The 27,970-nt window shown below is 48.1% G+C and overlaps 11 protein-coding genes and 1 non-coding gene across 12 annotated transcripts; 6 read left to right on the top strand and 6 right to left on the bottom strand.

Annotated features, from left to right (window-relative positions):
* Positions 1-3: 3 nt before the first annotated feature.
* On the top strand, positions 4-1,990 carry BT62DRAFT_929855 (uncharacterized protein). The gene is made up of 5 exons (XM_043185819.1): positions 4-279; positions 325-426; positions 478-687; positions 741-961; positions 1,018-1,990. The coding sequence occupies exons 1-5, from the start codon at positions 87-89 to the stop codon at positions 1,864-1,866; spliced, it is 1,575 nt and encodes a 524-aa protein (XP_043042269.1). The 5' UTR covers positions 4-86; the 3' UTR covers positions 1,867-1,990.
* A 923-nt stretch (positions 1,991-2,913) lies between these two features.
* On the top strand, positions 2,914-4,003 carry BT62DRAFT_1003483 (uncharacterized protein; the record flags this gene model as incomplete). The annotated part of the gene is made up of 5 exons (XM_043176946.1): positions 2,914-3,054; positions 3,107-3,277; positions 3,329-3,430; positions 3,507-3,629; positions 3,707-4,003. 5 exons carry the CDS (start codon positions 2,914-2,916, stop codon positions 4,001-4,003), a joined length of 834 nt encoding a protein of 277 aa, XP_043042270.1.
* A 1,564-nt stretch (positions 4,004-5,567) lies between these two features.
* Positions 5,568-6,446, bottom strand: BT62DRAFT_727123 (uncharacterized protein). Its single transcript, XM_043182031.1, has 6 exons — positions 6,383-6,446; positions 6,197-6,320; positions 6,070-6,151; positions 5,854-6,010; positions 5,661-5,802; positions 5,568-5,599 (listed from the first exon to the last, which is right to left on the bottom strand). Exons 2-5 carry the CDS (start codon positions 6,256-6,258, stop codon positions 5,669-5,671), a joined length of 435 nt encoding a protein of 144 aa, XP_043042271.1. The 5' UTR covers positions 6,259-6,320; positions 6,383-6,446; the 3' UTR covers positions 5,568-5,599; positions 5,661-5,668.
* A 1,836-nt stretch (positions 6,447-8,282) lies between these two features.
* BT62DRAFT_929858 (uncharacterized protein) lies at positions 8,283-9,159 on the bottom strand. The gene is made up of 3 exons (XM_043185820.1): positions 8,999-9,159; positions 8,752-8,944; positions 8,283-8,698 (listed from the first exon to the last, which is right to left on the bottom strand). Exons 1-3 carry the CDS (start codon positions 9,035-9,037, stop codon positions 8,448-8,450), a joined length of 483 nt encoding a protein of 160 aa, XP_043042272.1. The 5' UTR covers positions 9,038-9,159; the 3' UTR covers positions 8,283-8,447.
* A 690-nt stretch (positions 9,160-9,849) lies between these two features.
* BT62DRAFT_946433 (uncharacterized protein) lies at positions 9,850-11,401 on the top strand. Its single transcript, XM_043187981.1, has 7 exons — positions 9,850-10,250; positions 10,307-10,383; positions 10,437-10,549; positions 10,600-10,720; positions 10,777-10,960; positions 11,018-11,204; positions 11,258-11,401. Exons 1-7 carry the CDS (start codon positions 10,036-10,038, stop codon positions 11,333-11,335), a joined length of 975 nt encoding a protein of 324 aa, XP_043042273.1. The 5' UTR covers positions 9,850-10,035; the 3' UTR covers positions 11,336-11,401.
* A 2,069-nt stretch (positions 11,402-13,470) lies between these two features.
* On the bottom strand, positions 13,471-14,840 carry BT62DRAFT_979665 (uncharacterized protein; the record flags this gene model as incomplete). The annotated part of the gene is made up of 5 exons (XM_043189457.1): positions 13,471-13,572; positions 13,637-14,005; positions 14,063-14,554; positions 14,604-14,759; positions 14,811-14,840. 5 exons carry the CDS (start codon positions 14,838-14,840, stop codon positions 13,471-13,473), a joined length of 1,149 nt encoding a protein of 382 aa, XP_043042274.1.
* Positions 14,841-15,182: 342 nt separating this feature from the next.
* On the bottom strand, positions 15,183-15,262 carry BT62DRAFT_t51. The gene has a single exon. It is a non-coding gene; the product is annotated as a tRNA-Thr (tRNA).
* A 2,292-nt stretch (positions 15,263-17,554) lies between these two features.
* BT62DRAFT_889180 (HlyIII-domain-containing protein) lies at positions 17,555-18,859 on the top strand (the record flags this gene model as incomplete). Its single annotated transcript, XM_043182984.1, has 7 exons — positions 17,555-17,705; positions 17,764-17,809; positions 17,846-17,916; positions 17,972-18,165; positions 18,224-18,368; positions 18,430-18,637; positions 18,694-18,859. 7 exons carry the CDS (start codon positions 17,555-17,557, stop codon positions 18,857-18,859), a joined length of 981 nt encoding a protein of 326 aa, XP_043042275.1.
* A 1,305-nt stretch (positions 18,860-20,164) lies between these two features.
* Positions 20,165-22,430, top strand: BT62DRAFT_727414 (cytochrome P450). Its single transcript, XM_043182032.1, has 8 exons — positions 20,165-20,539; positions 20,604-20,702; positions 20,770-20,872; positions 20,933-21,021; positions 21,083-21,376; positions 21,435-21,483; positions 21,551-21,949; positions 22,008-22,430. The coding sequence occupies exons 1-8, from the start codon at positions 20,270-20,272 to the stop codon at positions 22,217-22,219; spliced, it is 1,515 nt and encodes a 504-aa protein (XP_043042276.1). The 5' UTR covers positions 20,165-20,269; the 3' UTR covers positions 22,220-22,430.
* A 437-nt stretch (positions 22,431-22,867) lies between these two features.
* BT62DRAFT_965360 (uncharacterized protein) lies at positions 22,868-23,881 on the bottom strand. The gene is made up of 2 exons (XM_043188768.1): positions 23,183-23,881; positions 22,868-23,128 (listed from the first exon to the last, which is right to left on the bottom strand). Exon 1 carries the CDS (start codon positions 23,873-23,875, stop codon positions 23,240-23,242), a length of 636 nt encoding a protein of 211 aa, XP_043042277.1. The 5' UTR covers positions 23,876-23,881; the 3' UTR covers positions 22,868-23,128; positions 23,183-23,239.
* Positions 23,882-24,595: 714 nt separating this feature from the next.
* On the top strand, positions 24,596-26,021 carry BT62DRAFT_1074318 (uncharacterized protein; the record flags this gene model as incomplete). The annotated part of the gene is made up of 5 exons (XM_043179004.1): positions 24,596-24,878; positions 24,925-25,223; positions 25,279-25,447; positions 25,507-25,857; positions 25,908-26,021. The coding sequence occupies exons 1-5, from the start codon at positions 24,624-24,626 to the stop codon at positions 26,019-26,021; spliced, it is 1,188 nt and encodes a 395-aa protein (XP_043042278.1). The 5' UTR covers positions 24,596-24,623.
* Positions 26,022-26,053: 32 nt separating this feature from the next.
* On the bottom strand, positions 26,054-27,959 carry BT62DRAFT_1057193 (uncharacterized protein; the record flags this gene model as incomplete). The annotated part of the gene is made up of 6 exons (XM_043178577.1): positions 26,054-26,367; positions 26,425-26,804; positions 26,856-26,945; positions 26,996-27,169; positions 27,224-27,400; positions 27,539-27,959. The coding sequence occupies 6 exons, from the start codon at positions 27,957-27,959 to the stop codon at positions 26,128-26,130; spliced, it is 1,482 nt and encodes a 493-aa protein (XP_043042279.1). The 3' UTR covers positions 26,054-26,127.
* Between the last annotated feature and the right edge of the window lie 11 nt (positions 27,960-27,970).

Consider the following 27,970-nt stretch of genomic DNA (forward strand, 5'->3'; position numbering starts at 1 on the left):
CCACCACCTTGGTCCTCGATGCTTTCTGACGTACCCTTGCGAGTGGCATCAACGAATAATAATATCCATCAACTACAACTACTCTCATGCCTGTGCCTTCATTGTCAAGTCTCTGGCTAACGCCTGCCAAGAAGATGGCAGCACCAATGGTTGTACAGCCAGCAGCATCTGCGTCAACGTCGACTGAAATCTATAACTGGACTTATAAACAAGCGGAAGAAGCTACAATACTTTGTTTTGTGAGAGACATACATGCAATGACTCAGCACATTGCCAAAGGTATGCCCTATCGTCCCCTGGGATGCTCAATGATAACATATCCAGATGAAACCTTTTTCTGGCTGGGTAAGGTGCCATGCCGAAGGGTCAACTTTGTTGGAATTGTAGTTGGAGTCCAGGACACCGGGAAACGGATCAAGATATCTGGTGAGCCTCCCGCCGAAGAAAGGCAACCTTACTTGACTTTGCTTGGTGCAGTGGACGACGGAACAGCGGTTATTGATTGCATTCAGTCTATTACATCAACACCAACACCTACTCCTGCGTGCCCATTATCTTCCCCGAAACCGACCGCTCTTCCAGCACCTAACACTGCCATACGGGTAGGCCATCTTGTTCGCGTTAAAGGCAAAATCGAAGAGTGGCATGATACCAAGGAAATCAAGATCGATGACATAGGCAGTATAGGTGTGTCGGCTAAAAAGCCTCATACTCTTGCGAGCTGTCTGACTCCTTTGTAGAACAGTGCAAGTCCTTCAATGAAGAACCCCTTCATTGGCAGCGTGTTTCCTCGTTGCATAAGACGTACTACTCTTCACAAGAACCTTTTGTTATTCCAAGTGCCACGAACGATACGCAGAATCAGGACGTTGACGCACGTATGTCCCAACCATCGATAGATGCCGAATATTTCTCGCCAATTCAAGAGTCACAGACCCCGCGCTCTCCACAGAGTCCACACGTGAGCCCACGCAACTGCCTGATTTTTTGTCATCTGGATTGACGACTGATGCTCAGAAATTCAAACATCCCTCTCGCCTTCCTTCATCGCAGTTGACTGACAACACGTTTCGACTCTACCTCCAATATTACATGCAAAATCCACCGCATGCAACTTCTCACGCAAGGTCCATACCAGATACGTATGTTGAGCCTGACTCCACGCTCCGGCCCCGTAACCATCACTTGCGAACGTCATCAGACATCGGTGGATTTACACTCTCATACTTGCGTCGAGTCCCTGAACTGTCCAATATGGCGAAACTGGTCGTCCTCGCTGATATCAAGAAATCACGCAGAAAAGAGAGAGAAGCTGCCAAAGAATCGTCCCAGAGTCTTAGAAAATCTCAGAAACCGAGCAGGGAGCGTTTGGGTCCGAAGAAGAAACAACTGTTTATCAGAGCCCTTGTGGAACTTATGAAAGAAGGCAGTATCATAGTCTGGGATGGACCTAATCATCCACTTTCTACCGCTTCCTTACTTGGACCTTGGAAATCCACGTCTGCTCATAACATATGTGCCAGCACCGGTATCTCTTCCACGGCGATGTCGTCCACTTCCATATCCACGCTGCAGGAAGACGACGACCCACTTTCTGATCCAGAACCAACGGAAGAGTCATATGTACCGTCAACGCCACAGTATACGGCGGAAGTAGTGGAAAAAGCGATGGTGAAGATGAATGCACTTCCACCGGATCGTCGGAGACCTTTGAACCGCCGGACAATAGCCGGGTTTCTTCAAACAACTGATGACCGTTGGAAGAATCTGGGGGATTGGGCTGTTCAAGACGCCCTGGAGTTTCTGCGGACCAAGAATAGAGTGAGGTTCGCTGGTACTAAAGGAAACTGGGAGTTGTGTCCGTGACTAGTCTCGCCCTTTTTCGTTTACCTCTTTGCTACAGCCACTTGTATTGAACCCAGGCAGGCAGTTCTATACCGCGGACAGCTGTGTTTACCATGAATGTGACTTAGAATTCATGGATTCGTTCCACATCTTCGAAGAGTCCTACAGGCAATTCTCCCGTTCGAGGACCACGGAAACGACCGGTATCGAAAAGAGGTGAATTTGCAAACGGAAGAAGTCCTTCATCCATCGACCGGATATGAAGCCCGTAAAGCCCGTGTGCGGTATTCTCTCAAGAATGAGAAGATCTTGGATTCCAGCACGGTCAGCGTAACAGCCCATCGGGAATCCGGGCCGATGTTGTGTCCAGTGAAATTCTTTCCGGTGCTTGATGTTGAAGAAAGTCTGGTTCCAGGTATCCTTGTTAACTCAACCTCAGCAACCTGATTATTTCACTCGAATTCCTGACATAGGAAGTTGTAATGTCGAAGGTTTCTTGCGACTAATCATGTAGACGAACGAACGTTTGGACTGGTTCACCTTCCAGCTCCGGTTGTCGTCTTACTGGGGATGAGCAGATCTTTCTAAAGCTCAGCTATGGTCTTACAGCAACTTCCTAGCAGAGTGGTCAAGAATTATATCCATCTTCCAAACTCGGTGATCGAAGCAATCAAGTCCGACCCAGATTACAGCCGCTTAGCTAGCTCCCTTGCGGTCAGCGATGATTTTTATGGTGTGAAGCTCGCTATATTGGACAGTGGCTCAGGAATCGACAAGAATACCTTGCATTCCCGCCTTTGCGTAGCAGAGGACTACCCAGCGAACGCATTCCTCCACTTTGCAGTATTCAACGGGAGATCTCTTGACCACATGAAACTATTTTGCTCGAATCCAACATCGATGTCCTCGATTTCGAAGGATACCCTCCGCTACACGTTTCTCTCCATCCCGTACGCGCCATTCAGCTTGGCAAATCTTCCTCTATCAAAAGCCCGCGCCGTCGCCTCCAGAATGCTACGTTCCACCTTCTTCGTTTCTTTCTAAGGCCTGATTTGATTGCCTAATTCAATGCTATCTTTGAACGTTACGCCGCCGACCCTTTCGTACGAGGGCCTCGACCGTGTTCTTGCTTTTCAGGCCTACCTCTCCCCAAGTGTCACGCGAAAGAGGACAAGGCATACTCTTCCGACCTCATTTGTCTCTGCCGTAGTGAGAAAAGATTTGGGCCCTGTTGCAAGAGGAGGAACATTTTCGCATACAGCAGTGGAATGAGTCGCATCAGCGCATCGTAGTCAGTTGGTCTAATCACATTCCGTCCGATCCCCTCGAGCAGGAACTGATGCACCCCATGCACAGAATCATCGAAAGGGTACAAAATGCGGTGTCTACGCCAACAGATGGAAGACGGACGATCAGTTCAGACATCTTGGATGTCGCCAGAAGATAGATTCAAGACTTTATGAAAGTGACCTCTGCTGTCAAGGCATACGAGTACGTTGAGAATTTGGCGTTCCACCGCATAATCAGTCTCCTAAGTTCGCTGTTCCTGCTGTGCCCGTCTCTACGCCCACTGGACGATGACAAAGTACAGCATTTTGTCTGCACTGCCAAACGACCTGGAACGCGTTAGTGGACCAATATACTGAGACCTCAGGGGACAGCCGAACGAAGCGAGCCTCGATATCGAACGTGGAGCAAAATTAGGTTTTTCCTTGGGTGTCTTCTACCGCGTTGTCATGGAAGGCGGCAGCGTACCCAGGCACAAGCTCTGCGAGTACAAAATTGTGGGTGTTGCTTCTCATTTTGCGGTGTCTATTTCGCTCATTTGTTGCTGGATGGTCCTATTTCAGCACCATGCCAGAAGGCCGCTTGGAAGACTCACAAGAAAGTATGTGGGAAACTAGGACAGCGAGAGCAGGCGTTACCGGTATATATAATCGATTTAGCGCCATCTTCTGGTTCACTTATTTGGTTCAGTCGCAGGAAAGTCAGTCTCGACAAGTTTACGTGGGAGAGATTCGCAGAAAGGCTTGAAACCCAGACTGCGCCGATAGCCATGTTAAGAGAAGACATGCAGCCAATGGACGAACAATCTAGGCGGCAGCTTTGGGATACCATAAAGCGTGTAGAGAGAGGATTACAGCTTAGTCTCGGATAATAGGAAAATGATCGTCTAAATTGCATGAAGAAATAGAAATCAAAAGGTATTTACCATTAGAATACATTAGGTAGCACAAAACAATATGATCTTGATGTCACCGTCAACACTTCGTGTCCTATGTCGAAATGAAATGGATACCCCGAGTCGGACTCCGCGTCGCTTGTCATGGTGGACCAATTTCTCAAAGGCTTCGGTGCTAGTAGTTATGTCAGATTGGATAGATAGATTCATTAGTTGAATAATAACGCGCACTTTCGCGGCTACAGGCTTGTCAAGATCTTCAATCTACTTGCAAGTCCAGACGCAGGACGGTGTTTTTATACCAGTCAGACTGGCAGTCGCTACGAGTGTCAGCATTAGGTGCCTTCAAACAGCGCAAATCTCTAACTAGATCTCATTCTTTGAAGTACGAAAATGACTGACAAGACAATCAATATCCAACAAAGAGACAGCAAGCGCCGATGATTGTCAGATATTCAACTTGTGAAAATAAAAAATGAAAAAGTAAATGTGGCAACTTGAATTTGAGAAGACTCAGGCTCTCGACAGATGGCTCAGGATCACATCGAAAGACGAATGAAATGTCTGGACTCTGTAGTAACCATACCACCCAACTTGAACTTCTGAGATCTGCGAACTCAGCAGCGGATTCGTCTAGTCAAAACAGCTATTGCGGCAATTGCAAAACAGACCCATGTTCTTTGCGGACTCTATTATTTACGTACGTGATAGTGGGAAGTAGGGATGATGAAGAGGGATGGACCATTCATATTTGTTCGGATCAGACATGTCTGACTGTCTGACTCTGCCCTGGGTACATATGTACGTCCAGAAGACTTCGATTCTAAAATTGCATTCTGCCAACCGCCACTGCGAAGTACATACATAATTAGACAGACATGCATAAGGCGCAGCTGCAGTGTCTGCAGTCGCCATAGTGATATTCAGGAAACGACACTATCAATAGTCCAGAGGCAAAGCGACGACAAACACAATTTAGACGGCAGAAGGAACAACCAAGAACGGAGGCAATAGGTCAGTAAGATTACGATAAGATAAACAGAAAGCGATATCAATATTACGACGGTAAAAAGTTGGAACCACCTTGTCGTCTGTATCCATGTGCACGTAGTCGTCCCGAAGTTGCTTTTTTTTCACTTAAGCATCATTTGATTCATTTCTAGTAGCTGGGGATATCACTTTATCCGACCTTTCGACAAGCCAGCCGGGCAAGACGCTAAATGTGGGTAACAAAATGCCAGCAAGTAGACATCTCTAAACACTCTCAACTTGATGAACCTTGCTACCGAAGTCTTGGTTTTCTTTACACGTAAGGTCCTATTGGTCTTCCGAGATGCGCTTTAGCAATGAACGGTCTGATATTTTTGTCACAGTAATCTCCCACAGCGATAGCCCATTATCTCACATCTTCCGGACAGAGCATATACCGGAACCGCCACCTTCTATCCATAGGCTCGGTGGAGAGTGCCCAGAGAATGCCCGAGCTTTACACCACACTTGATATCAACACTTTTCCAGAGTCGTGTGCGCCCTTACAGAGGACCTTGCGGTGCCACCGAATGAATAGTGAGACTGAAAACAAAAATCTACATTAGAGATATAGAAATGTCTGTATTCTTTCACCAAGACCGACAATGTGCGCTATTCAGAGCAAATCGGTACGGGAACAAAATCAATGCCAGAAGGGTTCCACCGAGGATGAGGTTTACTAGGGCATGGTACTTCTTGGCTGTATAGTGTACGTCCGACCCTTCTAGGAATAGACCGCGAGTGTCCTTTTTACGATAATCATGATGACAAAAGATGTTGGCCCACTGTTCACACACCAATAAGTTCCACAGGGTTTGTAGCGTTGATGAGGCTAAATTTAAAAAACACGTCCATGCTTCTGTGAGATAAGGAGGTCGAACAAACGTTCATCTGTAAGTAATCACGAAGGACCCCCAAAAGCAAAGGCGAAGGAAGAATAGATAAGTCATGAAGCTGGATGATGGATACTTCAACCGAGGCGAAGAATAGAAATGGCTGTAGAACGTGTGTACATGATGCATCAAAAAGGGCTGCGCCATATTCGCGAACAACTCTACGCAGTAAAGCTCTTGCTGGCATCGGTGAGGACAGCTTCTAAGACAAGGTTGACATCAGCATGCTGTAGAGAAAATGACCGACAGGTGGGATAATACGGCGAGAAGTAGCGTGTTTAGGTGGCCAGCGGTAAGTTTACTCGGCATGAGCTTGAACGTAGAGGCGCAAAGTAAGAACGGAGAGGGTAGTGGCGTGAAACCTTCGACATCTGGAACATCAACGCTGAACGATAGATAAGAAGATAGACAGCTTCATGGGCGTGAAATTCACCTCCTGTGTAGCGGCCGGTTGGAAAAGAGCGGATTTTTGAGCCTTCATGATTATCTTCTTCGAAGCATAGGTAGAAATCTTACACAGAACATCGTCCGCGTTGGCACCATCAATGATAACGCCAATACCGAGATATTGCACCGAGTTGGACGATAGCCGATAGGTAATCAGGACGGCTGAATTCTTGACCATGGCTGGTATTGGCGTTGAAAAGCATTCAGAATTTAAAAACAAAATCTGCTCTACGAAGCTATCGAGGGTCCCGGTCAGGAATGGTCCTCGTCGTCGTCGTGGTCAAGGGAAAAGGGCTGACAGTGTGACCAGCCGTGACCAACGGTTCTCCTCCGAACCTCTCCGAACAGACATGTCGACCTCGACGCCCCAAGTACTGTGCAAATAAAATGTCGGTACCTTTGCATTGCTGAATATCGGTGCGTCCTCTCAAGCACAATATTTTTCCATCTTCTGATAAAATTTCTTGTTTCTCTGTAGTCATGCATCCTTCCAGTTGCACATGAGTCATGACGAATGATTCCGTATTTTTCAGCAATCTATGATAGTGAATCGTGCGACATTAATCCATGCTTCATCATCAATCATGCTTTTCGACAATTACATGACTGTCTAGAGCGTCGATATATCATATCGCGACGCGAGTGCTACGTAGCCGCGCGCGTGTTTCAATGCCGTCAGCTGTCCACAGGCCATCTGCGTCGACCTTTTCCCACTGACTCCAATCCTTGGACAAAGAAATCCCCAAGCATGTCTTTCTGCATATGCAGCTACTCCGCAGGAAATCCCTTTTTGCTTCGCGAAGTTGGAGAGCTCCAATGGGTTGGAAATTCCGAAAAGGCGCGTATTCGGTGTAGCATTGTGTCACATTTGCACAGCCGGTGGTTTCCTTGTCTGGAAGATCTGCTCATCATTAGAGGCCAATATCCACTTTTAATCGATTGCCTACGCCACCTCGATACCCATCATTGATCGTACTAATCTATTCTTCATTTTATTCTGCGCCGGCAGTGCATTGGTTCATCAGAATATTCTATCAGCGTCAATGAAGTCTAGACTAACGATACGTTGGGAATCCTCGACGTATGGATGCTGTCTGAAAACTCGGAGTATATGCGTGCTTCAGTGATGGCCGAAACTGCGAGTGTGTAGACGCGCTCAGCACCAATCAACTAGGAGCTGAACTGATCCCGTACCAAGACTTTAGGTGACGGGTTTTCTTCTCGAAATTAAACTTTTCATTCATATGGTGCTTTAAAGACCAAGGTCCTAGTTGCCGAAAGCCCCCCCTATGCTAGTCTTATGCGGGTCCGCTTTTAGAGTGCTTGACTGAGCAAACGAGGCCACTCATACGCCGTAATTCTGCCTCGATGCACGTCTTCCAAAGATCTTCCTGTCGTCTGAAAATTTCACCTGCCTATGAGAACGGAAGGACTGAACCATCGTCGCCATTACTTTGGGAACTCCTCGGTTTCTACAAAAGCAAGTACAAACGAAGGCTAGGATCTAATTTTGCTCGACCATTATTAGAAGCGTTTGTTGAAAGATGGTTGATGAAATGAAAGGCACGATGCCTGAATGGGTGATAGGAAACTTAGAACGTGCGCAACGGTCGCTCCATAGGACAATGCATATGTTAGAAATGATCGTGGGATTGATCGTACCGGTTAGAACTAACCCGGACTGGCGTTATTCTTGTCCTGTTCTGGTGGCAAGTGTTGCAGGGCCTTCGAATTCAACAGCGTCATCGAAATGATTATCAGGTGTGTTCCTGTCATTAACGATTTGACTTTCTAGGCTAACATCATTTTAACATTGTAGCCGTGTGCAAAGGCGGCGTCAAGCTGATTCTCAGGAAGTCGTCTGTTTACAATCCCAGGGCAATGTTCGATCTTTCAAGCACCAATGTGTCTTCATTTCGGTCCCAAGACATCCGTGAATGCTACTTTTTTACGACATACGCTGAGAAAGTGGTGGACTAGAATATTTACAACGGAAAGTACTTCTCTTCCGTATCTAAGTGGGATAGGTATCTATCGCGCTTCCAGACTATTTACGAACACGATCCCGGCACCTGCTCGTACTCAGAGATCGCGGCAACCTTAGCCGCCGAAGCGGAGCTCTTGTCAAAAGTGTAACCGAGCCACTCCTTGGCAAGCCTGCGAGCAAGCTCGATACCAACGACACGCTGACCCATGCAGAGAACCTGTGCGTTGTTGCTTAAGATGGCACGCTCGACCGAGAAACTATCGTGGGCAGTAACGGCGCGTATTCCTGGGACTTTGTTCGCAGAAATGGCCACCCCTTGGGAGAAGATGGTTTAGTTATCGCGTCAAATGATGCAACAGTAGACCTACCAAGACCTGTTCCGCAGATCAGCAAGCCGCGATCAGCCTCACCTGCTGCAATCTTCTTTGCAGCATTGACGGCGACATGTGGGTACGCAGTCTTCTCATTCGAGTCGACGACCCCGACATCGATGACCTCTGAAACTCGCGGGTCCTTTTGCAGGTCAGCCTTGAGTGTGTTCTTGTATTGAACACCAGCCTCCTATAATAAACGGTCAGGTCATTGTGAATGGTCGTGGGTTGGAGGCGTACTCACATCACAGCCGACGACGACGCGCAATTGGGTTTGAGCCATTGTACCAAATACGAGGAATGGGTGTTTGGGTTTCTGGGGCGGTACCTCGCCAGTCGTGGTCTACTTAACGCTCATCGAGATTCCAGGGTCCTTTATGCGTGTTTTGCAGCTCCACACATCACGAAGATGGAAGGACCCTCATTTCCAATGTTTCTCCGGTTAATTTTCGAGTCTCACGCTATCTCATATCTGTTCTATTTTTTCAAATCCTGTGGAGTCCATTTATGTTACTGCATGCCGACTGTCGTCTTCCGCTTCTCGGTGTCCCGTTTGCAAAACAGCACAGGAATATCCTGAGGAGTTACGAAGGAATCGACGTCCCATTAGGTTAAGCCGGTGTTTGCACCATTCATACAACCTTAGGCTCATCCTTTTTGTTATCTCTCAAGTTCTAAAGATATCTGTTCTTCGTGTGTCCACGATGCAGACGCCGCCTAAAACGACCTTCGATGTTCCATGCTAGTCGGACAAATCCGGCGTGCTCGCGGTTCCTGTGGGCCTCGTTTTCCGTTCATAGAATTTCATCTCCTACGTCATAACCTTGGGTACTACAGCCATCATTTCATATCTTTTCCCCTTAGCCATCTGGTATCTTCTGCTTACGGTGTTCAACAGTGCGAAAGACCTTCATGTTCTCCTGTTTTACATGGGAATTATGCCTAGAACGTTGCAAAAGTTGATGTGTCCTATCAGCACCCCAAATTTATATCCATCAAACACCCATTCTTTTTCGAAATTGGGTAATCATCCCCAATCACACCCGCCTTTCAAGGATATATACCGAACCACAAGGGGAAACGTGGACAAAGAAAGATACGGATAGGGTGTGGTTTATTCCGGGATACCACTCGCTTTTGGTAGGTAACTCATTTTTGCGCTTCTTCGCATATGTATTTTGCAACAATACTCTTTCAGCCAATTGTTTTGGGTCGGAGATGCCTTCAGGTGGTATTTAAGACCACCGAATTTGCCAACCACTCCATATCGCTTCCCCAGTCATGTCAGATCTTGATTTGAAGTCCATCCTCGACTTTACTGTCGCTCTCGCTTACGACGCTGGGAAATTGATTATCGAGGGGTCCGAGGCTATCCAGCAACCAGCATCTGTCGTTGACATCAAGAAAAACGCTGTTGACCTTGTCACTGAATATGACGTCAGAGTCGAGGAGCTTGTCAAAGAAAGACTTGGGGAGAAGTATCCCTCATTCCAGTTGTACGTATGCTTTTTACCAGAGCGCGTTTATTCACGTATACTGACTCTCTTGACAGTATTGGTGAGGAATCTTACGCGGCAGGTGCCCGACCAGAATGGACAGACGAACCGACGTGGTGTGTTGACCCTATTGGTTAGCAGATGAGCATCCAGGTCACTTTCTTCGCGCTAACACGTTTTCTCTAGATGGAACAACCAACTTCGTCCATGGCTTCCCCATGGTTGCTCTCTCTATTGCTCTCTTAGTCAAGCGCCGTTCAGTTTTGGGCGTCATCTATAACCCCTTCCTTGAAACCCTGGTGAATTATTCGAATTTTGGTTTTCTTTCTCTTCTCACGTGCATCTCCAGTATACGGGCATCAAAGATGGGGGCTCCTATGTCACACGTGGTGGCCCCGAGGGTGTCCGCCGCAAGCTACCTTTTGCGAACCCTCCTCAGCCCTTTCCTTCGTTGAGCAAAGCACAACTAGGTTAGACTTCATTAATCCTCAATCAGCTCTTGTGCCTTGACAAATGTACCTCATAGCTGTTGAATGGGGCTTCGATCGTCGTATTCCACCTTTGGCTGCTCGTGCCGAGAGTTTCCACAGGCTGGTCAGCGACGCTGCCAATGGAATACACAAGGCCCGCATGGCACACTCCTTGCGGTCTCTCGGTACCTCGGCTATGAACTTCGTATACGTCGCACAAGGTGCCTTCGACATGTACTGGTAAGTAATTGGGACTTATATGAGGTGTATTGATGCGATCGTTTATGATGTTCCTAGGGAGATCGGGCCCTGGCCCTGGGATGTTGCTGCAGGAGTGATCATTGCTCAAGAAGCAGGCGGATTGGTCACCGGTTCCCATGAGGTCTTTGACGCAAGCAAAGACACCATCACATTTGGCGAGGTCGGCGAGGAAATCCTGACGTCGAGGAAATATCTCGTCATCCGTCCAATTGGTGATACTGAGGTCTGTTTCTGTACTAAGTTGGGAGTTGACATATCACTTATGGCTCTCTGTAGAATGAGACAGGTCGGGAAGCTCAGAAGCGAATCATCTCCGAGTTCTATGAGACTGTCATTGACTATGATACGGTTTAGGATATTGAACTATGGTCAGCTTAGCGTCGAGCTCGTTGCATTTGTAGGACCGCTGTTCATATAGAGTACTTTCCATAAAAATGTGTATCAAATGATTATGTAAATTTATTCAAGCAAGTCTTCAGCCAATCTTTCTTACTATGTGAAGCTCGATCTTTACGCAAAAGGATTGCCGCATGCACACACCCAGCTGTCTGCTGCATGTAACTCAGAGTGCCAACGCGAGAACCTGCTGCTTTTGATGGTCTACAGGCAGGTACCCGCGTCAATGAGAAATAATGATAGGTAAATGTGCTACATCGAAGGAAAGATCTACTCTCCCTTCTTCGCCTGCAGTAGCCTCTTTGGTCCATTATGCTGCACGAGGACAGGGACATACGCGAGAAAGCAGATACCGCAATGTTTGCCGGGGTATGAATCTCAGACTGAAATTCTTGAGAACTCGGAAAAATCAAGTGTGGTCGGTCTCGGCTGTGAGGCAGAGCGGTGTCGAATCGAGTCATCGTTACGAATCTACGAGAATGGCTATGTCCGGTAATGGATTAGAGCTCCATAGAAAAATCTTGGCCTAGAATTGTACCGGGCCCGATGTCAAGTTGAAGCAAGCTGTTCCATAGAGATGTATCTACGACGAATGTCACGGCGAGGTGAGAAATGTTAGAACAAAGCAAGACATAATCCCTGGTTTACCAATTCTTTGCTGTATGTCTTGTTTCATGATACGATGACCCTTGTGCTGGCGGCATTGCCCCATATAGAAGCGCGTCGGCAGCGGTACCTGTCAGTCGAGGGCCGTCGCCGATCATCCTGTTTCCACTGCACCTGACAAGCAAAGCACCGAGAACCAACGCATTGAGTACAGTTAAGACTGCACATGCATGGCACTCTCATGTTTTTTGGGAGATTCAATATATAGGTCACCAGGTGTCGTAAGTAACCTCAGATGTACATATGTAGTATGTTGAAAATACTCATTTGCCATTGGCAAGGATAGCTGTAGCCGTAGGCACTCACAGGTGTGAGATTCTTATTGGTCGCCATAAAGGTCTCCAGAGACAACACCGAGTGTCTTGTCTGGGAGCAGAAGCCATTCAAGGAACGATAATCTTGAATCTATTCCCTTGACGCTGACATTCACCGCCGTGGCCACCGAACGTTCTCGTTAACGTTGAAAGATGCAGGATAGTCAATCTAGTCTTACCCAGCCTTCTACGTGAATCTCGCTCTCACGATGCAGGAAATCAAAGGCCATGACTGGCCAAAGAAGCTTGGGACTGCCATACCGCTTCGTAGTCACCGTAAAGAAAGGCTCGTACCGTACAAGCCACTGAGCTCGCTGTGGTCTTCTGATCCATGACTGGTCTGCTCCCTTCACAATCTGCAAAAATCCGATTCTCGGGTGAATGAGAATCTATCCCTTCGTTTACTGAGTTTACCTCATGCGACTAGCAGGTCTGCCTCCATGCTTATACCGATACAATACTCGCTTAGTCACTACGGTCATGGCGGGGCTGTTGGGTAAACAGGTGCACCTGCGGAAAAATATAACAGGTATTAACTGAATTATTTACACAATAATGTCTCTGTACGGGCTAGGTGATGCGTACCACGGCTCCGACCACAACAGTCTTGGCCACAAATTGCGCTCTCGGCTATTCTGAAGATGGTGGGTAAAAAATATCATTTACGTCAAAAAACGACACTGACCGACGAACGGTGGCCCAGCCTGCGAAACCAGCTCTTGCCGTACCAAACTAATGTGACAGAGGTGGCTTACAAGATCGATAGTAGTTTCCTCCAGTGGATCCCGATCTGAATAGTGAAGCGAAAATCATATGGTCTATATTTATGTTTTGATCCCTGACAAGGACGCGATTTGTGGCATTTGGTGGACAGAAAATCAGAGCCACAATGGGAATCCTTGAATTTCGGAACGGACCAGTCAGCGGTCCCGCCTAATTAATGGCGAGGTATGTGCGGCCCAAAGGTGACGTGTTGAATATGATATTATGCGACCGCAGGTGTCGATGTGACAGAGAACGCCACGGATTTCTGACCGGACAAGAATCATTAAAATATACAGTACACATTTGTACATACCGCCAGCCGGAGAGCAACCGTCATGTCCGTGTCAATTATGAGATAAACACTTTCCGTAGCGCGGTAAATTCACAAGTCGTGCCGCTCCGAGGGCATGTCACAATGCCATTATTTCTTGCGGCCATGTCTTCCAGAGCCTGTCAAATCGCGGGTTCCGTCAATATGTCTGGACCAGGGAGATGAAGAAGAAAGGGTATGTACCTCCCGAGAATATACATGCCCATCTGGAAAAGCCATCGGACCATTGTCCTCGTCCATTATCTTACCGCTGATCCGACAGACAATGACCGAATTTGCATGATGGCTCATTGGGACGTCTTTTGCAAGGCATCCAAGCCCTAAGCCTTCTCTGGCGTCGCCAGAGCGATCTCGCCCGCCCCAGCCTACGTCACAAACAGGACAGTCAACGTTGCGCGTGTCATGACTGCTGCATGCAGGAAGCTTAAGAGCAGCAATACCAGCGTAGAGAGCTAGATATAGTATAGGTTCTGTCGGAAAGGCATTAAGGGCGTAAACGCTGGAACGAAAAGATGTAGTAAGTGTCGTCCAACGTGATATATCATATAGTCGCTAGAACAAAGCGTGTCTTAAAACCATTGACAGGAAAAAAAACGCAGGTCTAGATACCTTGTAGACACCACAGTTTGTCCCCGGTCCGAAAGCCAACAGGCAGGCAGCTTGCTGAATGGGTTGAAGATGCGTATCCTGCCATGCTATCAGATACCGCTGCATGTATACGATAGCATCCTGCTTCTCTCCACGTCTACACATCTCAATGTACTCTTGCAGTCGCAGCTCAAACTCAAGCGTGTTCTTCATTTTCCTTAGCGCTGCTTTGTTTTCGCTACACCAAGCCAAAGCCTCAGTACATCTATGTTCTGAGAGAGCAGATTCGATGCGATGCATGTCCATGAACAGATCTATATCCACCAGCGTCTCGATACCTCGAGACTGGGCTATCGAGCGGGCAGTTAAAGGCTTTCCCGTACGCAGAGCCCAGTCGACAAGCCAACGGTCGAGCTGGGTAGAAGTTGACGTTGATGAGTCAGAGAGATGCTGTAGACGCTCCCGGATAACATCAAGGGTTGGTTGACCAGAGATGGTGTGCAAATCTGAGAGCTGCACGTCGGTGAATACATAGCTCGAATTGAGCACGCAGCCAGCGCACCTTTCGTTTCAGTCCCTCTACCCTCGAAATCATTGAATCTATCTCCTCTACGCCTAACCGTGACCCAGTGGCCGTTCGCTTGATGAGCTCGCCGAAATCCCTTTCAAAATGCTTCTGAGACGTCCGAAATACGCGGCGATAGTTCTCATACGGCACCTGAATGGAAGAATCAGGTTATATTTCTGCTAGACAGCAATATAATCGTACACGCGTGAATGGCTGTTCTATGTCCGTCATCGCAATGGGTCGTCAGTAGTATCAAGATGGAATTAAGAGGGAGGATGGAACCCAGAAAACACGTGGCTCCTGGCGGTATTGCTTACAAAGTCTCACGGTGCGCCACTCTAAACTTCCATCAACCGTAGGTTCGCTGCAGGGAGAAGTTCAGCATATTTATAAGCAAAAATATTTGGATATCTGTATTCAAATGATGCAAGTAAATTGGTTGAATAAATACTCGGACCTTGGCTCTTAGGCACGTGAACAAATAAGAATGTACATAGGTATGGTATGGTATATACTTTCTGAGATGACTACCAGCTTGCAAAATATAATTTTAATGACCACATTCCTCCAATAAGCCCCATAGCCGATTTGAACGACTGACCTCACCATTCCGAGGATACGAGTGGCGCGCTCTACCACTGAGCTAAAAGGGCAACACCTATTGCTAATGTCCTGAAGTATTTGATCCCTCACCAACACCTGGTCCTACAGCTTTTCTGAGGTCCGAGTCTGCCAAAGGTCTTCGTTCTTCTATCGGCCAGACGTTATTGGCCCAAACCTGCATATCACACGTTCTGAGGGGACACATACGGCTCACTACAACAGAACGCAAAGCTTTCGCAGATTACAGGCGTAGATCTCGGTTTTTGTGCCGGTGTCGCTCAATTCGCTACCTGTTTCGCTCCACTATTCTTACCTTTCTTTCCGTAAGGTACGTACATATGCACATTCTGTACGTTGGTTTAATGTTTCTCCATTTGTTTTCGAGCTATCAATTCCTGGTTCAAAAACAATCGTCAAGTAGACGTCAATTCCGTAATACAGTCTAACTGCGGTACCGCGGTCAATTGGTAGGAACCTCGGCAGGTGCCTTCGGTGCTTTTCGTGTTTTTCCGATCCTTTGTGTGGCCCTAGGTCTTGTTTTCGTTTCTTTTCTATTAGCTCCATCTTATGTACAGCGTCCGGTGATACGTTCTATCAGCGAGTCTTAGTGCATGTACGTATGGGAGCTACACGAGGCGGGTACATGAGCGCAGGTGTAACGTACGGATCCCGTCAGCTACCAGGACGCACGCTCTAGTGTGCGTCTCTCTAAATAACGAGGTAGTATTATTCGGTACATGGGAGGTGTACGACAGCCTGAGACCAGGGGCGCTTCTGAAACCCAATGTATGTATAGTAGGAAATCCTATCGGACGTAAAAAATTGTCCTCCAACCCGGTGACGACAGCGACAAGGGTCCAGGGTGCAATTCTAAATTCAGATGGCGTCACTGCAGGGATGCAAAGGCCTGAAGGTACCGTACGCGGCAGTGTACGCCTATTTCCAGGACACCATCCTCTCACCCCCTTAATTAAATGCCGTTAAACCAGGGACTAACTCCAGCATCGTGGGACTGGTTGGTGGTTCACCCTACATTTCAATCATTATAACGGGTCCGAGATCTGGTTCGTGAGCTCAGCGCTCACTGTACCCCCACCCTGATCCGTAATACCGCTGTGTGTTCTGGAGCTAGACATACTACCCATGGCAACGCGTGGCTTGATTTCTTCTTAAATTCCCACCTTGTCACTTAACTCAATGGTTGGGAACGATTGCCACTGGGTTGGCTCGCCAGGTACTTGGTGATGAACTTTCTACACAAATTGCGAGGAAGATCACCATCGATCAGAGATCATCCACGTGGGAATGATCCGACCCTTCAGGTTCTCGGGTTCCTCCTCCAAGTTGGAAAGTTCTTTCAACTGAGATGGGGAAGAAATGCCATTGTCAGTAAAGTCCCGAGGATTCGTGTATGTTACTGCTCCCACGGAAGCAATGTCGAGTCTTACTACAATCCCGTAACCAATTGCCATTTCGTAGTCTGAAATATCTCATGACATTTGTTTTTCATCATCGACTAACTATATCATCGAATGGTCATGCATACCTTCCCACGCTTTCAAGGAATACTTGTAATGATGAAATGCCATTCAAGAATGTTTGTGTGAATCACGAGCAATATTCAAGTTATCACGCGTCCGTTTTACTCCACCTAACATCGGCGTTGTTACGGAAAACAGTGGAGTTGTAACAGACTGCTTCGACGAATTTTAATCCAATATTCATGAGATATTTGTTGCAAATTGTATTATCATTTTTACGGGGAGACAATTCCGTCCGAGCCAACGGTGTTGACTTGGTTCAACTACGGTCTTGGTGAATCTGATCGATAATATTACTGTCAATTTCGTCGATTAAACAACTAGGTAGTATCATATCCGCCAGGTAAGTGCTCGTCCGATAAATACGGCTTTACTTTGTAGACAGTTTTCAGTATACATTGTACTTGTCGTACTGCACATTGGGAGAACCTAAAGCGAATTGACGTGCATGGCACTCATTGTACAGTGAAGACAAAGGAAACGGCGGATTTGTTTTTTTTTTCGATAACCCTGGATCAACCCTAAAGTTGGGTTTAAGCTGCGGCACAGCGTCCCAAATTTGGGGCAGTCGATCACAGACACGTGGCGTTTTCTGTTCCTTTTAGTTTTTACCCCCATCGAACCGACGTCTGGGACGTAGATTCCGTTGCTATTCCCGTCGGCTCTATACTCGGAAATTTAGATTGGCAATTTTCTCTCTTACCAACAGGGACAAGGATACCCCCGACATCGCCACTTGGCATTTTCCTACGCTGTTTCCATCTCAGATCTTTAGTGTTCACGGGAACAGATACATTCACCATGGCCGTAAGACGAAGACTATCCGAAGCGACAGCGCTCGTTCCAGACCTTCATGTTGGAGTGCCAAATCTCTCCAAGACGCTCCATATACACGAGGTACCTGCCTGGATGAGAGATAACGAGTATATCGTCTCTGGGTATCGAAGGTATGGTGGAACCATGGCGCTTATCTGTTCGTTCCCGGAACTGAGTTTGAATCGCAAATAGAGCCCAAAATCACTGGCGGGGATGCTTCCATTCTGTCTTTGGATGTGAGTCCGCTGGTCGACATACTTTTTGAGTTGAAATCAGCTCATTGTTACCAATCCCCATTTTGTTCTCCGTCGGTCTTCCATATTGCACAGATTTGCACAACGAAACTGGTAAGTATGTTACCTGCCAGGATAAAGTATGCGGGCCACTTAACATCCCCAATAGTCAATATCCACAGCCATCTCTGGGGCGCGGCCTTGTTCCTTTATTTCCTTATTACATTTCACCCCAACTTCCTAGAACCGTACCCGAAAACGACATGGATTGACTTATTCGTTTTCGTGACATTTTTATCTTCGGCGGTCTTCTGTCTAGGTGCAAGTGCCTTCTTTCACACATCCACCTGCCATTCCAAAGAGGTACAACACCTTTGTTTTCTTTCCGGTTTTGGCCAACTTCACACCCCCTTTGTTATAGGTAGCGTCGCGTTGTGTAGCACTCGACTATTCGGGGATCGTCGTACTCATCTTAGGATCCTTTTACCCATCTATATATTACGGCTTGTTTTGCAGTCCCTATGCCCAAGTGACGTACATATCGCTACTCACCGCGGCCGGTCTCGGTCAGTGGGATGCTTAAGATTTCCTCAAGCTGTAGATGCTGATATTCGCCGCCCATTCCAGGCGCGGCGTACGTTGTTCTCCAACCAGAATATGCTCGTGCCACACATCGCGGACTGCGAACGAGCGTATTCATCGGTTTAGGACTAACTGGGGTTATTCCCGTGTGTCACGCATTGGTTACCCATGGCTTCCTGAAGCTTTTCTCAGATATGGGCTTAAATTGGCTTTTGTTTTCGGGGGGATTATACATCGCGGGGGGCATACTTTAGTACGGTTCCGTCTTCTGATTGTGAAGATAGGCAGACTGACAAGTTTCCTCTTCAGTGCAAATCGTATCCCAGAACGGTTCTCGCCAGGGATGTTCGATTACTTCTTTTCTTCGCACCAGATATTCCATGTATGTGTTGTGATAGCCGCCCTGGCACATTTTGCCAGTATTTCCACTGCTCTGGATTTCTGGCACAGTGAACAAATGTCGTGTCAGCTGTAGATGGATGCTGTCGTTAATGCTATTGTCCTGTCATAGCTCAATGCCTTCTTTTGTCGTGGCGGTCGCGAAGTCTCCATCAAAAGAGACATTTCTGTGTCTTGCCTAGTCATATGTCGTTAGTCAACGGCGCCATGGTCCGAAGGGCGGTTCGCCTGGTTGAGTTGGAGTGTGCAATGTGTACCCAGATTCGTGGCTGAGTACTGTCATCCGATGGATCAGATGTCCCTGGCATGCAAGGGATTTTGAATACGTTCTATACACTTATCATTCCTAGGAATAGTCGTTCTTTGTGGATATCTAATTTTGGGAGGATTGGGACACTGATTGGATATATAATTTGAGGACGTGAGACTCTTCGGAAGCGCATGCATATGCTCATCAGGGCATCATTCGGGGTTCTTTGCCTGGGCGCGGCCTGTTGTCATGTGCACTTGAACGTATAAAGCCTTTAAAACTTGGCTTTGACTTGCGAACTTTGAAGGGATCGTGGCGGCGGATGATTTGATACTGCCATTTTTGGTTTTAGACGGACTCTCCCGATCTGGGCCGATCATGAATGTACCTTCAACTTGCTCCCTCTCATCTCGCTCTCCACCTCGAGAAATGCAAATGATCCTATCATTTGTCTTTTTTCTGATTTCTCGGTCGATTCACATATCAGACAGGAACCTTCCGGACACTTTACGGCGGCGACGAGTTCTATCTATACTCTTCTCAAGACGCGTACAACAGAAAAACATTTACAGACAGAAATCCGCAGTCCGTAATTGGTCTACCTAAGGGAATCACGGTGTCATACCAGCATATTCCAGCCGAGAAATGGACTCCGATCACAGGCAGTGTAAGCTCGTGAATCCGGCGACGTACCAACTTGACAAACTATCGATGAGCTTGAAACGTGTTCGTAGGGAGAGGCCTTCCAAGGCACGACCCTTCCGTACCGGGCAATCGAACCGCCAAGAACAGTAGGACATGAGGGGGCCATCTCGGAACCGACCTCAGAATCCACAATACCCAATCCCAGTTTGTTGGTCCATGACTACATATTCATTTCACTTACTTGTAACCCAAATAAAGGTACCCTGCAGTGGCACGATCTCCGAGCGTTTGTAAAATAGTTCTATTCATTTCCGGCTACCGATCTCACGACAGTCCATAGACTGACTCCGTGTTTGGGTTGATGCTCCCTTTGTGAACCATAACACCGTACCTCGTCACGGTTGCGCGCCGAGAATTATTGATTGGACATATTTTCGTGTCATCCGCGGGTCGGGTCCAGCCATCACCCTGCTAGCTCTTTGGCTATATAATGTCACCTGTGCCGTGGGTGGACGCACTTCATCCTAGAGTTCTTTCTCCCTCCAGGTTTACCTTTCCATATTCTTTTCCCTTCGCCTCGCCTACACGAGCATGCCGTACTCCGTTGGCCTACAGGCCGTTGGTGCTGCTTTTATATCCGCAGGCTTCGCGACACAGTTTACCACATCCGTCATTATCTTCCTTCTTATCGTCTTCGTCACTTCTTCTCTCCACGATGACGCGCTCAAGGAAGACTCGCCCGCATCACTGCCAGGGCACCCACTCTTTGCGATAATCCCTTTCTTTCGACGACGATTTGACTTTCTCAATTGGGGATTCCACGCAACCGGGCAGGCCATATTCCAATTCAAACTGTTGCGAGTGCGTTCTTGCGTTAACCTCGTTCTATGACACACTCTGATTTCAACTCTATCATTTGTTACAGAATACAGTTATTATTGTCTCAGGGGAGTCAGCTCGTCAAGAGTTTTTCACCGCCAAACATTTCGACCTGACGGAAGGCTTCAAGATCTTGTCTGGGGCCGTGAGTGTTCCGCATGCCTGCCCTGTTTTCGTTTTGGGTTTCGTTACTGACCGCGTTTCCACCGCAGATACCCATGGTCAGAGGAGTGACATCTGACTTGCAGACTAGAAGGGTTGCCCTAATTCATAAAAGACTCGCCGGCCTCCAGCGCAATGAACCCCTAAGCCAACGTATGTACTACGCGTTACCAAATCGCACACTGTTTGACGACTCATTATTACGCATGACAGTGATTCCATTGTTGTTGGAAGATTCTCGGCAAATCTTGGAGGGCTGGGGAGATTCCGGAGTGCTCGATCCTTTCAAAAAAATCTACGAGGTACGTGTTCCCGTTTCTAGCGTAGTTATGTCGGCGTTTCTCACGAACACTTTGCCAATAGCTAACGTTCCAAACCACTGTTCGAAGCCTGTCGTGCACAGAAATATCGGATGATGCGATCTTGGTATCACGTCTGAAGAACTTGTATGACAAGCTTGATACTGGAACGACACCGGCCACCGTATTGATGCCATGGGTCCCCACGCCATCAATGGTGCGAAAGTTGTGGGCGACGAAGGAGATCTATGATATTATCGTCGCTGCGATCAAGTCTCGTGAGGAGAGCGGCGTGCAAAGGGATGACGCACTGCAGATGCTGCTGGACTTTAAAGACGAGAAGCTTGTTGTGGTTGGCGTAAGCGCCCTTATTTCTTGTCATCAAGTTACGGCTGCTGACGAACCCTTTGGTTCAGTTCATCATGGGGCTGTTGATCGCCGGCGCCCGAGCCACTGGCACGACAGGCAAGCTGATCTTCCAATTGGAGTTTCTGAAAAAGTGATCTAATATTAGTCTTCTTTTTTCAAACAGCGTGTTGGCTACTCACATATCTCGGAGGCCATCAAGAATGGCGCGCCAAAGCATATGACGAAATTCAATCACTATTGGCGGCCCACCCTGCGCCAGAGGGCTGCGCATCCCTATCGAAACACCTCGCCGCAATCCCTCTGGAGACTTGGGAATCTTCGACACCTGTACTTGATTCCATCATTCGGGAGACACTTCGAGTCGCCCAGCCGCACACTGCTATGCGGAGAAATTTAGGTCCTGATACATATATTAACGGCAAGCTGATCCCGTCTGGGGCGTATGTGGTGTATCCCTTTAGCGATATCCACCTCGACGCTGGACTCTATCCGGATCCCTGGAAATTCGACCCCGGGCGGGAGGAGACCAAGGTACCTTTTGGATATGTCGGTTGGGGTGGAGGTGGGTAACCTGGTGCTGCTTTTTTGATATAGACTAATCACTGATTGCTATTGGTTAGGCAAAACTACTTGTCTAGGAACTCGTCTTGCGAAGGTGGAGTTGAAGCTGATAACCGCGATGCTCCTGCTTGGCTTCAAGCACGACGTCGTTGACGACAGGGGAGTCGTTGCGGATCCTCTCCCAACTCCCAACTGGAATGACATTCTTCTGTGTCGTCCACCAAAAGGAACGTGCAATCTGAGGTACTCGCGCACGGCCATTCCTCTGTAGGATTTCTATGGACATTTTCTCCTCCTGCAATATCCTTATTCTTGTTTTACGTCGTTTTTGTGCAGCATAGTCACGTTCATTTCTTTTATAAAGGTAAAACTAAATTATCCATACATAGCACGCATGCGTTCTTAAACTACTTACCTTCGTACTTTATACTTTACAAACCGCTTATCGCTAGTAGAATGTGGTTAGACGTCTTTATTGTTTGGCGGGCAGTGTTGCTTGTACTGATCTAGTATGGAATTCAATTCTTGGACGGACCATGAGTACTGAGAGTTAACCAAGCAAGGCTTTTCTCCATGTGATGACGGGAACGCCTGTATATGACCTTCTGGATTACCGGCTACCATTTGAGTGAAAGATAAGTGGGCTTCGCTGAGAGATTAAGCTCCATGTCCCCATGTATTGACCGGCGTCTATGAAGCTCCTACCCGCGTCGGGCACGATGAGACCCAAGAGAGGTGCTCTTCTTCGCCTCACAAGACTCGGAAAGGAGAACGGGTTCCGCGAGTTGGCGGTGCGCTTTGCACTGGCTTCCGTTATATTTGCTCAACTGTTGTCGGATGTAGCGACGTCATGGACTAGTACAATTTTACTTTGGCAGAGGGTAGTTCCTAACAGCAACGACTCCCGAGGAACGGGATAGACCGAGCACGAGGTGGCGCCAAACGTGCCTAGTCAGTGTAAAGGCCGTAAGGAAATCACAGCAGCGCCTTAAAATAAATAGTGAACTAGGAAAGATAGATGGGTATTAACGCAATAAGAGAATACGACAGGCGGCTTGAAACGAGTCTGATAGCGAAATGAAGTACAGGCATGACGTTTCCGGAACTAAACGAGGATCTGGGTGCTAGGGCGCACTAGCAAGCCTGTTCTGCGACGGTTCCGCAGCGTGAGGACGATCGCCTGGTTCGTAAGGTGAGTTGTGCGGTTGGCATGAGAAAATGAAAGGATACCAACGAGAGCAGTGTCCGATTCAAAAGGCAATGAATAGGAACGTAAGGGGACCAGGGGGTGCTAGTCGAAGGTGAATCTGTCGTTGGAATTAAGGCCAGAAATCTGATCGGAGCGGCCCGGTGGGAGATGAGAATCGACCATATTCTTCTCTTTCCAGAGCTTCTCCGCTTCGAGTCTCTCCCTCAGCTGGCTCAGTCTCACGAACTCGGCCGTCCCTTTCCGCTCTTTCGCCCTCATCTCGATTCGCCGTTCTCTGCTAGGCTCCCATCGCCCCTTCAGGATCCGTCTCACTGCGTCAGGGCTTATCTTGAATTTATCGGCGAGGACCTCAGTGTTGAACTTGGCCCTGTCGAACTGGTGCAGCTCTCGAAGCCCGTCCATCGCTTCTCGTGATATCTTTCGCGGAGGATTCCAGCCATCTGGGAACCGTTTCCTCATCGCCTTTCGGTGGCGAATATACTCTTCAGGTGTCGCTTCCTTTGGTGGCTTGCGACGATGGACGGGGGGTGTCGACGCCCGGACACGGTTCACCACATCATTATCCTCTGATAGATCCAGTTTCACGGGCGAATCGTCATCCAGGATAGATTTGGATGACGGCGACCCAAATATACCCCATTTTTTCAGAGAAGAGGGTGAGGGCGCAGAACTGGCGTAATACCGCGCCAGAAAACGTTTTGGGATCAACGAGGTCATGGTACGGAAGCAAAAAAAAAAGTGTCTCAAGACGCCGGCAACTAACGCCGACGGACATTGCCTCTTTGGGGGTGTTCCGGTTGCAGGACTTTTGCTTGCTTCGCGAAAAGATAGGTAGACTCCCTCATGTTATCTCTCGGTTCCGTCGTACATCATGGGATCACTGCCAGTTCAAATTGTTCAAATTGGCTGTGCTCGCCAAGTTGGATACTGCGATGCCCTAAACCCGCTCACATTCCCTTTCTATTGGATGCTAATCCAGTCCCAACATGTGCCTCTGGGTGCAGATTGCTGCGTTCCTAACGGAGCTACTGGATAGTAATTTTGGCAATTCTTATTACTTTATCCCTTCCTAATGCACCGGTACCGCAACAAGGCCTGGGTTCTGTAAGCGTAGGATCTACTTGCCAGGAACGTGCCCATCGGGCGTAGACCCTGGATCCATACTGGACGGATGAATCATCGGCGGCACTCACTTGGGCACAACGAGACCTTGCATAAACACACCTCGCAGCCTCCTTAGCGACTCAAGCGGGGCTTACTTTAAGCTTGTGATTCACCAGGGCCTCCACAAAAGTTCCCTTGTTCTTATCTTTACTCATCAAATCCCATGTACCAAGGTAGTATGAGTCATCTGAGAAATGTCCATGCTCCTCACAGTTTGTATGACTCGATATCTTACCTGCGCAACACTCGATCCCGGTGTTTATAAAATGAATACATACCATCTTTTTTACAATATTTCACAATGGATTCTCTGCCGCCCGCTTATTCTCTCGATCCCTCCGACGGTGAATCACGTATTGACCTTACACCAGCGCGTTCTGCTAGCAACCGTTTTACCGGGACTTTCCTTCGAAAAGAGGGAAATTTGTCTGTTGTATTAACAGAACAAGAAGATGGTTGCGTTTTACCCTCTTACGGAAGAAGGGCAGCAATCAACGGCGCTGTTTTCTTCGAAAGACGCGACTCGGTTACTTCCGTACAAGTCAAGGTCGTCACGGTTATTTTTCTGTATGTATTTTGGTTCTGACGACTCAGCTCGGTAGCTGGAAGGACGAATGCAGGTTGCAAACCACGAACACGGATCGGACTTGGTGACTTTCTTAGATGAAACTCGTACCCTGTGGTCCGTTGACTCCGCCAATCCAACAACATGTCCTAGCACCGTACCCTTCTCTCTGGTGATCCCATCCGAGTTCGAGAAGGACGATAATAAGAGATATGAACTACCACCTTCGTTCATCGTGTCGTCTCCGGAGCTCAGAGTATGGATCGGGTATTCCCTTACAGTGCATGCCATCGAGAGCCACTACCCTCTCGTTGGATTCCTGAGAGGATCCCCAAGGTATGCAAGCCTCGTTAGGTGCAATGCACATTTGTCTTTCTCCTCCTTAATAAAGCCTACGCGTCGTATTCAACTACCGCCCCCGAACGCGCCCTGCCCAACCGATACTATCCAACCCCGCTTTTCTCTCTTCCATCAAGACATCCCCCGAAGAATGGAAACAGAGCCTTACAACCATCAACCCTAAACCCAACAACACAACCGCGGCGCCTATACATTGTAGCGTAAGCCACGGCCTCCTTCAACTATCCCGCGGCCCAAACCTCATTATTTCTCCTCGTAGCTCTTCGTTCCCGCTGTCCAGATCTTCGCCATCTCTGATAACATCCCATTTCACGTTCAGCTAACGGCACCGCTCGCGTCTCTGCGGCAGCTTTTCCCCGTTCCAGGGAACGTACATGGCAACGCCTCTCTTCAGGTCCATATGGTTCGTCAAGTCACGGTAGAGGTTGACGGAAATGTGTCATCACGGAACGTAGGCATAGGAGAGGGGAGCTTGCGTCCGGTGCCTCCGCTAGCGTCAGAAATACAGCCTGGACCGGAGTTTGAGAAGCATATGGACTGGGAAGGGGAGCTCAAATGTCAGCCTGACGTTGAGGTGGGCAGTTTCCTCACGGCAGGCGTGTCAGTAAAGGTTCGGCCTCCATACAGACTCAGATTCTTGTCTGAAGCTCTATATCCTAGGATTTTATCATCGTATCGCTCTATCCCCCTGCGAGATCGGATTTTCCTCACTCACGGAATGGCATTCGCATAAGAATAGTTACCGATCCTTGGACAGATGAAGTCGACGACTGAACTGGGCCATGTTTTGTCTTTACAACGGAAGGAAACACGCCGAATAGCCGGCCAATACGCCAATTCCAATTACGCTTAGAGCCAGAGTCATAAATCACCACCGTGTCTAAGTGTTTGCCACCTGTTGATGCTGCCGCCTCCAAGCCAAAAACTCTCGCAGAGCGGCTGCAATAAGAGGTATCATTGCACTAGCGAATAAAGGCGTGTAGACGGCATACTTGTGTTCAGGAGGGAAGTACAGCAACGCTAACATCCCTGGATTGAAGAAAGCGCGAGAGGCATGGGTTGCGGCGTCAGCAGACAGACGCATTGTTTCAACAAGAGAATTTGCGGAGACGAAATGCATCTGCAAGGTGGAAAGTTAATGTCATAGCTAAACCCAATTTTGAAGATGAACAACTACCTTTTTCAGCGCAGACAGGGCGTCCCACACGTCATCCCGTACAACCTGACCGACAGGCATGTTTTCGATTTGATCAACCAGTTTCACAGTGCTACGCAGTGTGTCTTTGGCTCCTTGATCGTTCTCAAAAGCTCGCCGGCGCAGTAGGGCGTCCAACTGCCAATCTGAAAGCAACGAGTTGTCGTCAGGAGAAATTCTGACGTCGGCGTGAAGACCTGGAACACCAAGCAACGCGAGAAGCTGATTCGAGAAGGCCGGAAACAGAGTGTCAAGATCCGCTGAAGACAGATATCTGTGTGGCGAGGAATCATCAGATGGGTTGTATATCATCACACCTCCCCATTGAGGAATGAGGAAGGAGTTGGAATGTGAAAGCGACCCTACGTCATGAATCAGCGCGATCAGCTAGACAGGTGAAAAAGCGACCCTACCATCCGGATTTAGTATTACGAGGGGTTTGCGCACACTTGAAGGAACAAAAAGCACAAAATGAAGTACTGGATCGTTTGAAGAGCTGGAAGCTGGCTAACTGTCAGCGACCTGGTGAAAACGAGGTAAACGCAGAGCTTACATAGCGTCCACTCGGCAGAATTAATGAAGACAGTCAAATCCTCCGGAGTTAAGCCAAACGACTCGTTGTCGAGAGCCTGTGGCTTGAAAGCAAGCGGCGCGTGAAATTGTACCTGACTTTCAATGGTGAAATTATGCAAAATGGATAGAGCTGTTACTATGGGATCGACATGGTCTGGCAGAAGAAATTATGGCATTTCTATGCGGCGCTAGGAAGCCTTGAACTCACGGCGTATGGCATTCGTAAGATCCCAGCCAGTGATAACTTGACCGGCTGCCGCATCTTCATTAAGTAGGGTAAACGAGAGACGGAAACGAGGCGAATATTGAGCGATACGGTATTCTCGATCAGGATCTGAAGAATATGGAACAAGAAGAGTAGCAAGAATGTCTGCTAGGTGGGGTACTGTGTGCCACAGGAATGAAAGAATTAAGTCACGCATCGTAGGGGAATGAAAGTCCAGGCCTTACAGGGACGATGGTGGATCGGGAATGATATTCGTCGTCCAGATATGACAGTGTCAGCTGAAGGCGTCGACGTGACGGAATACGTGCCAGGGATGTTCAAAGAGTCTTGACGATTCGTGAGAAACGAACCGTATCGCTGACCATGATAACATACCCGCTTCGCTGCCTACTTCAACGTGGATGGATAGCCCGCTCCACTGCCCACCTTTTGTGTCGAAAAACTGCTGTAGCTTTCCGGTTATTGAGGGATCATCTTGCACTAGAGAAGGGTCCAGTCGTATTGCGATAGGGAAGGATAAAAGCGTCTTGGCCTGGTATTGAACCTGAGCAGTTGGTAGTGAGAGACGCTCGATACTGGTCGTATGCCACCACAATGGCGTTGCGAGTAGGATAACGACCCAGTACGACGCAATGATCAGTCTTCGTACACGGTCAGACTGGAAGAAAGTGCTGGCGGGGTCCCTCAGAGGTGTCTCCTGCTCTTGGGACGCGCTCATGGGTGGTACAT

This window comes from Guyanagaster necrorhizus (genome assembly GCF_019112545.1).
Source record: "Guyanagaster necrorhizus MCA 3950 unplaced genomic scaffold BT62scaffold_7, whole genome shotgun sequence".
NCBI lineage: Eukaryota > Fungi > Basidiomycota > Agaricomycetes > Agaricales > Physalacriaceae > Guyanagaster > Guyanagaster necrorhizus.